At 44.1% G+C, this 8,939-nt stretch overlaps 1 protein-coding gene and 2 non-coding genes across 3 annotated transcripts; 1 reads left to right on the top strand and 2 right to left on the bottom strand.

Moving 5' to 3' along the window:
- The first annotated feature begins 3,449 nt into the window (after window positions 1–3,449).
- On the top strand, window positions 3,450–6,323 carry LOC134871669 (protein FAM200A-like). The gene is made up of 2 exons (XM_063894479.1): window positions 3,450–5,759; window positions 5,898–6,323. The coding sequence occupies exon 1, from the start codon at window positions 3,675–3,677 to the stop codon at window positions 5,754–5,756; it is 2,082 nt and encodes a 693-aa protein (XP_063750549.1). The 5' UTR covers window positions 3,450–3,674; the 3' UTR covers window positions 5,757–5,759; window positions 5,898–6,323.
- A 1,844-nt stretch (window positions 6,324–8,167) lies between these two features.
- On the bottom strand, window positions 8,168–8,240 carry trnav-aac (transfer RNA valine (anticodon AAC)). The gene has a single exon. It is a non-coding gene; the product is annotated as a tRNA-Val (tRNA).
- A 147-nt stretch (window positions 8,241–8,387) lies between these two features.
- Window positions 8,388–8,460, bottom strand: trnav-cac (transfer RNA valine (anticodon CAC)). Its single transcript has one exon. It is a non-coding gene; the product is annotated as a tRNA-Val (tRNA).
- Between the last annotated feature and the right edge of the window lie 479 nt (window positions 8,461–8,939).

Here is an 8,939-nt window from a genome sequence, read left to right as displayed (position 1 = left end):
GAATAAAACAAAACAAAACAAAACAAAAACAAAACAAAACAAAACAAAACAAAACATGATCATGCATAAGACCCACCGCACACAGGCATGTCATTCCCCACAGTACATCATTGTCTTTTCTTTTTCGTTCGTTCAGAGTCCTCTTTCTCTTTTTTTCCCCCCTCATTTATTATTTACAAAGTTTATTCTCATTTCATGTACCATCATGTTGCTCCCATTATCGTAGGATTGTCCATGGCAATCTGCAATGCTCAAGCTGAACTGGTCCAGCTTCTCCAGGAATGTGTCGCACAGACCTTTGCCAGTGGTGTCTTGAACATCAACAAATCCTACGAAATGTTCAGAGATAGATGCGCCAACTGAAGGCTCGCAGTTCACCACTCTCAAGACAACAGAAAGCTGCTCGGTGTGGCTAATGCCGTTGCCGGAACTGAATGACAAAAAAAAACAAGGTATACATTGTCTTAAAGAATGTTTACAGGGCATGGTATATGTTATCAACTAAAGTAAAATGTATTGATTTATTAAACTCACAGTCATCTGTATCATAACCTGGGATGGGCACTCGATGTGCCTCTGGTGTCTCTTCCTGCTCATGACAACCACCAGGTGGAGTGTCCACTATCCCACTGGAGGTAGATGTTGCTGGAACTGATGTGACAAAAAACTAAATTGTGTAGTTCTATATTGTCATAAATAATCTTTACAATTAACAATTAAACAGTTACGGTCAACAGTTAACAATTAAAGTGGAACACTGGACTTACGGTTTTCATCGTCAGCATTTGGTAGGGGCACTTTATCTGTTTTTTTTGTGGTCATAAATTTAAGTAAAGATCCTGAGGAGAGATATGAAAGAGATTTGTAATTGTTCTCCTTGGGCATAGCTTTCATTATTCATCTCTATCATAGCATTCATAGTAGCTAGCTTAACACTGGCTGTTAGTCTGTCTCCCTGTTAGTTCAACAATAACTAACACTAGTCAGTAGTTCAATAACAGTAGTCATTTACTGTTGATGTTCTGCTTAGATCATTATCTGCTCCACTTACCACTGTCTGTCTTTCTTTTTTCTTCATCATCTTTTTTTTTCTTCTTCTTCTCACAACCAGATGGATAGCTCCTCTTCATTTTCCTCCAGCTTAGTTTCCAATTTAATGAACGATGGCATCACACGGGTTAACGTGAAGTGGGATAACTGACCTAGAGACGTCACCCATTCACTTACGTTCATTTTTCGAAACCGGGCGGGAAGTTGGGTTTCTGACTCGGCAAAGCCAATGTCAATCAACATTCCATCCAATCGGAATATGTGTACGAAAAGACTCCCTTTATTTACGTGACGTTGCCTAGCAACGCTGCGCATGTGCAGTTGGAGAGTAGCACGTTTAAGTTCGCGGCCAAATAGTAATAAACGTAGTTTGTTACTATACAAGTTAAGCGCCTGTAACATCAGTGTTAAATGCGTATGTGCCGGTTGGTGTGCGTAGCTTATGAAAGTAAGTGTTTATCGTCAATATCCACATCATTGAGCGATGACCTTTTTGTAGAGGGTATATGACACGTGAGCTGATTTAAGGTGTAGATTAGCCTAGCAAGCTAAACCCCTACAGCAAAAAGCTGTACCGGGGTCTAGTCTAGCTCGAAGGCAGTGTGGGCGGGATCAACGGTTGTCTGTCAAGTTGCCTCTGCACTCAACGCCACGCAATAGGATGGCGAACAACCAATCAGAGCTATGAAGAAGGATTACGTAGTCCGCGCGACGGGAAGTACATGGTGGAGTGTAGTCACTAGTAACCGAATTTTGTGAAACATGGAACTGAGTGATTGTTGCCGTTTTTGCAAAAAAAACTTGAGAATATCTGGCGTGCTTTCAAATTCGGTACTTACCACCAGCGGGTTGTCGAGGTCCATGCGTCGCCCCACCAACGGAGCAAGCTGGTAAATCAAACTTTTACCGTATCCAGTGGGCAAAACTCCGAAAACGTCCCTTTTCTCCAGAAAACACTTCAGTGCCGTTATCTGCTCGTCTCGCAAAGTAAATTGAATATTCAAATGTTCAAGAGTCGCTGCCAAAGCCAAATCGAAAGACGCTAGGAATTCGCTAGGATTAGCCATTGGGATCAGCCAGTTTACCTCTCTCTAAAACAGTGTTTCTCAAACTTTTTCAGACCAAGGACCACTTAACCAATAAAAAAATACTCACGGACCACCTAACTCCCCCAATATCCCAAAACAAGATTCAAGATTCAAGAAGCTTTATTAATGCCGAGGGAAATTGAGGTGCAACAGTTCAATACAAAGAAGGAAGGAGAAATATACACCAAATATAACTAAAAATAAACTAGAATAAATACAATAGGCCTGCTTACTACTCCAACAGTATATTACAAATTACAGCCTAATAATGACAGCTTTATGTGACCTTCTCTATATCGCTCGTTCACACATTAAATCAACAATACAAATACAACTACGGATTCTACAAGCATTTCGTTCACATGCAATTTAAACGGTAAATGCTGATAGATTTTACACATCATATGAAACATAGACTACATTTATTACTGAGTTTATGTCCGAGCAAACAGAGAGATACGCAAAATGCACCGCATTTAGTACGACACACACTTCTGCTGTGTATTTTCAAAAATAAAATACAGTAAAACTATGGTTGCAGGCCCAAGTTTAACAAGACTTTAACAATAAACACAAGGTCATTATTTACACTGTTACATTTACAAATAGCATTGTTTACTCACTCATACACTGCGTGTCTCTGTTGCTACCTAATGGGAGGAATGGTGCTGCTTGTGCTGAGACATCAGTGAAACAATGTCTGGATCCAAACTGGAGAGTTTTAGTCTCATATCACAGTCCACATTGATCCTGTTACGCTGCTTTGTTTTCAGACCAACAAGTGTAGAAAAACCAACTTCACAGTTGTAGGTGGTTGGAAACGGCATCAACAGTTTCAGAGAAGCGTCAGCCAGCTCTGGGTGCTCAGGCTGGACGTGGACCCAAAAGTCCGTCAAGCTTTTCTCTCTGAAAGTCGTCCTCAGTGTCCCATCAGATGCGATGTCCACAAGGCTGTCAACCTGTCTTGATGGGAGCTTGGAACTGACGTGTTCGATGTGCGTTTTGTCCCCAAATGGATTCCTGATCCACTCATAGCCTGCATCTAGTTCTGGGAAATATCTTCCCAGCTGAAAGTGAAGGCCTTGCAGATGTTCCTTGAAGGCTGCAACTGTGCCGCCGTCCAGCTCTTCATCTGCAGCGAGGAGAAAATCCACAAGCGTCGGAAACCAGTCAAACTCCTGGCGATCCAGACGGACACACCACAATTCCATCTTGAGGCATGCGGCTTTAATTTTGTCCTGCACATTGAAGGCGGTGACGGCTTTTCCCTGCAGCGCTAAGTTCAAAGCATTGAGTGCGCTAAAGCAGGGGTTTTCAACCGGTGGTCCGCGGACCCCTGGTGGTCCGCGGCGGCATTGCATGTGGTCCGTGACAAGAGCCTATGTTGATCAGTTCACCATTGTTTTTTTTTAATATAAATTCGCTTTGATATTTCAACACATTTCCAGAATACCGTTACATATCGTGAAAAATATGTTTAAAATAATATAAAGGAAATTCAAGCTGACAGAATGTAGCCTTGCGCCTATCCAGTCTATGGTAGCCTGTGATTCGCTAATGGTAATGAGTTGCGTCGCTAACCTCACTTATTATTCATTACGTACAGTCTTGCGAGCAAAGTTGACACACATTTATAAGCATAGCCGACGAGAGTATTTTAAGATAGGTTGTAGTACAGCAAACATTTGTTACATATGTACTAGTCTAGCTATATATCTAGCACCAATGGATCGTTTTGTAGTGAGGAAAGTGCCAGAGGGACAGGCTGCCATGACAGAGGGTCAGGCTGCCACGACAGAGGGACAGGCCGCCACGATAGGGCAAGGACAGGCTTCCGAAGCGTCAACTTCGCAAAAAAGACGAAAAAGAAAATACAATGAGGAATATGTTAAATATGGATTCACAGTGACGACAGACAGAGCAGGAGAGGAGGTACCACTGTGTTTCGTATGTTCAACAATTCTCTGTAATGAAGCTATGAAGCCGTCGAAACTTACGCGGCATATGGAGACGCATCACGTCCACTTGAAGGCCAAACCCGTTGAGTACATGCAACAGATGTTGCGTGATTTCAAAGGACAGCAGGCTACCATGAGGAAGAGTGCAAAAATAAATGAAAACGCACTGAAAGCATCGTATCTGGTCGCTCTCAGGGTTGCAAAAAGTAAGAAGCCCCATACCATTGCAGAGCAGCTTATATTGCCAGCAGCCATAGATATGTGCAGAGCTATGGTAAGCGAAGAATGTGCCAACAAATTAAAAACTATTCCGTTGTCAGACAACACAATCGGAAGACGAATTGGGGAAATGGCAAATGATGTCAAAGACCAGCTGATGGCAAAACTTCAGACAGTTCTGTTTTCCCTTCAAATCGACGAGACGACAGATGTTACTAATGATGCGCAACTGTTAACATTTGTGCGATACGAGGACAGTGGCACTATGTGCGAGGAATTTCTTTTTTGCAAACCACTGCCCGGGCGAACTACCGGTGTAGAAATATTTAAAGCACTGGACGATTTTTTCACGGAGCACAATATCTCGTGGCAGAGGTGCGTTGCATTATGCAGCGATGGGGCCCGAGCCATGAGTGGCAGCAAGACTGGACTGTTTGCGCATGTAAGGAGGGTGGCTCCGGGGGTAATTTGGACACACTGCCTGATTCATAGAGAGGCTCTCGCCTCCAAAGATCTCAGTGTTGAGCTCAGTGGTGTGTTTGATGTCGTTGTCAAGACGGTCAACTTCATAAAACGAAACGCATTGAATACACGCCTGTTTTCATCCCTATGCCATGACTTGGGAAGTGAACACAGCTCTCTCCTTTATCATTCAGAGGTGCGTTGGCTGTCTCGCGGCGCTGTGCTCGCCCGTGTGTTTGAACTACGCGGAGCTATCTACGAGTTCTTGTGCGAGAAGCATTCTGATCTGGCTTCCAATTTCAACGATAGTTACTGGTTAACTAAGCTGGCGTACCTCACAGATGTTTTTGCAGAGCTGAACAAGTTGAACAGCTCCATGCAAGGGAGAGATGCAAACGTCATGCAGCTCTACGAGAAGCTCGACGCATTTGTGAAAAAAATGTCAAAGTGGATCGAACGAGTGGAGAGCAATAACTTGGCGATGTTTCCTTCAGTTGAGGAATACCCTGACAGCACTGACATCAACGACACTATATGTGAGCATTTGAGGAAGCTTGTGCGTCAATTCGCAAAGTACTTCACTGATTCGGAAGAGTGGCGCCGTGACAGCAAGTGGATCCTGCTCCCATTCAGTGACGATGCATCAGTAGGGTCAAGTCTGACGGCTGTGGAAGAGGATAAGCTGATTGAGATGTCCACAGACTCTGTCAGGAGGCATATGTACGACACACAGCCCCTTGTTAAATTCTGGATAAGTTGCCAGACAGAATTTCCACAGCTTGCTGCAAAAGCAATGAGGTGTCTTTTGCCCTTTCCAACCACATACCTGTGTGAGAGTGGTTTTTCTACACTGGCGTACTTAAAGAATAAGTACAGGGCTAGGCTTGATCCAGAGAATGACATGAGACTGTCTCTGTCTACCATTTCGCCACGAATAGACAGGCTGTGTGGACTTCACCACGCCCAGATATCACACTGACAGGTAGGCCTAATTCTCCCATGTTTTCACTGTTACGACCCTGGCGGGTTTAGGCCCCGCCCTGTGTTAATGGTAAGCCTGTTCTCTCTCCCTGCTTTTCTCAATCTCTCTCTGCTTTTCTCAATCTCTCTGTCTCTACAGCAGGTGATTGGTGACAGGTCTGTCCTGGCTGGGTTATAAAAGCCCTGACCAGCCAGCAGTTGAGGCTGCCTTGGTCTTCATTTGTTGGATTTTGGTTCTCCGGTGTTGTTGGATTTTTGTTCTCCGTTGTTGTTTTGTCACACACCTAGACTGACTTTGCATGACATTTTTAGTTACTTTTCCCAATACTGAATTGCACAACACTTTATTATTCTTTATTCTTTCTTTAAAATAATCTTTAATTTAATTTAATTTAATAAATCTACTTTTATTATTATAAAATCTGCGTGGCCTCTCTTTCATGTTTCATGCATTGAGCTATGCATGTAACACCAAATACACACGCGCACGCGCAGGCACATCAGTGGGCCGCGGATTGCTTTCTAGTCCGAATGGTGGTCCCTGGGACAAAACCAGTTGAAAACCCCTGCGCTAAAGACATCGGCCAGGTATGCCAATTTTGAGAGCCACTGGAAATCATGCAGTCTGTCATACAGTTCATCAGTATGATGCAAGAACAACATCACCTCATCGCGCAGTTCAAATAGACGGGTGAGAACTTTCCCACGCGACAGCCAGCGAACTTCAGTATGGAAAAGCAGTTTTGTGTGTTCACTTCCCATTTCATCACACAGAGCTTTAAAAAGACGTGTGTTCAGTGCTTTGGTTTTTATTGTATTAACAATTTTCACAGACTCGTCCAGTACTGATTTGAGGCATGGTGGCATTTTTTTCACAGCCAGCTGTTCTCTGTGAATGCAACAGTGTGTTGCTGTGGCGCAAGGTGCAACTGCGCGTATGCGCGCTGCCAGTCCCTTGTGTTTCCCAGTCATTGCAGTTGCACCATCTGTGTAAATACCAACACATCGTGTCCAGTCGATATTATTCTGCAGGATGAAATCGTTGACTGAGTCAAAAATGGCTTCCCCTGTGGTGTTGGTCGGCAGGGAACGACAAAACAGAAATTCATCCTGCACACCGCCATCATAAATGTACCTTACAAAACACAGCAGATTTGCCTCATTCACGATATCAGTTGACTCGTCCAGTTGCAGTGTGAAAAACTGGCTTTGGCGTTAATGTGTGATCAGCATATCTTTCACATTTTCGGCCATGGCTGTTATTCGCCGCTGGACAGTATCATTGGAGAGGGGGACCCTGTTAATTTCGTCGCTTGCTTTCTCCCCAAACAATACATTAGCCATAACCTTGGCAGCTGGTTTGACTAAATTCTCACCTATCGAATGAGGTTTCCCTGTTTTTGCGATGAGAAGGGATACCCTGTATGATGCCTCTGTAGCCTTCGCATTTTCCCCCGTCGCAAAAAAATGTGAGGGCGCCTTCGTCATGTGTTTTCTAAGTTCATCACGTTTTCTCTCAAACAATGCTAAAGGTTTCCCGATGTAATCCTTGTGTTTGCTCTCAAAATGACGCTTGAGCTTGGCGGGTTTCATAGCCTCGTTAGCCAACGACTCGTAGCACAAAACACAGTGTGGATTGGGATCCTCTTCATCTCCAGTCCAGAAAAATCAGAATTTTATGTAGTCGCTGTGATGTTTTCTCTTCACTTTAGCGCTGGACTTTCCGCGATCAAGCAGAGTTTCACAGCTTTCAGCCGGGTGGGGGTTAGACGGCGAACCGCCCTCCTGGGACTCAGTAACGCACACAAAATCACTTGTCGCTGCGGCTGAACCACTTGTAGTTGCTGGATCTCCTGCATCAGGACGATGCACCTTGACTGTCACGTCAGATTTGTCATTTAATTTTCTTATAACTGACCCTGTCTTTAGCCATCGATCCATCTTGTCAGTTGACAGCTCAAATTGACCGCGCAAATCATTTATGACGTAAGATCGTAACCTACGAACCTACGTAGCTACATCTATGCTACACTCTATACTAGTCATTTTAAGACAGTTTGAGAAACACTTTAAACTTATAATATATTAATTTCAAATGTGACATTTTACCAAAATACTCACGGACCACTAGGGGTCGCTCACGGACCACCAGTGGTCCGCGGACCACTCTTTGAGAAAGACTGCTCTAAAACTACACACTGAAACGTCGCACCTCTGTCGTCACTAGGTAGCCCGACCCCCGATCTCGCTCCTCACGATTTGATTGGTCCGAACCACCGTGGCCCGAGCAGCCTTGCTAACTGACCAGGGTTGACTAGACCGCCCCAGCAGCAAATTCAATTTGCGGTCGCTAGGGGCGTCTAGATTTCTAGGCTAGGTGTAGATATCATCGTAGTGAAAAGCAAACACTGTTTCCGCCCGGTCTCGAACCGGGGACCTTTCGCGTGTTAGGCGAACGTGATAACCACTACACTACGGAAACTACATGAGGTGCATTCAAGTACATCAACAAAATTCGACTCACACATGGTAAGTATAGTCCGTAACTGGGATACTTTCCAGAAACTAAAGGAAACTCTTCATTCAGTTCAAACCGCACTAAAATCAATGATCCCTAAACTGAAAATGATGTTTCCGCCCGGTTTCGAACCGGGGACCTTTCGCGTGTGAGGCGAACGTGATAACCACTACACTACGGAAACTGTGTGCAATGTTGCATTCAGGTACAATCTGAAACGTAACAGTCCACGCTATTAATTGTATCTTAGAAATGGCAAAACAGTATGATGAATGAGGTACAGCGCCCAGTACTATATTTCAGCTTCACGACTCACTTGCAAGGCTTGTCAAAAGTAATGGCAAGCTAAAAAGCCCCAGTGGCCGGAGAAGCTACCTGAGCTGGGTGAGGTGCACTTTTGGATGCGACTACCAGCCTTTAAAGTTCAAATCCAGATATGTCTTTCATCCTTCAGAGAAGCTGTAGACATCGTCTGTTGTACTGCATCACTGTGACCTCTTGCAATTCCTGACCTCCTGGTAAATATAGTCCGTAACTGGGATACTTTCCAGAAACTAAAGGAAACTCTTCATTCAGTTCAAACCGCACTAAAAACAATGATCCCTAAACTGAAAATGATGTTTCCGCCCGGTTTCGAACTGTTCATTCAATTATGTATTTTTC

This window comes from Eleginops maclovinus, chromosome 11, assembly GCF_036324505.1.
Source record: "Eleginops maclovinus isolate JMC-PN-2008 ecotype Puerto Natales chromosome 11, JC_Emac_rtc_rv5, whole genome shotgun sequence".
In the NCBI taxonomy this organism is placed as follows: Eukaryota; Metazoa; Chordata; class Actinopteri; order Perciformes; family Eleginopidae; genus Eleginops; species Eleginops maclovinus.
Note: the sequence above shows the minus strand (reverse complement) of the source record. Positions and strands in the feature narration are given on the sequence as shown.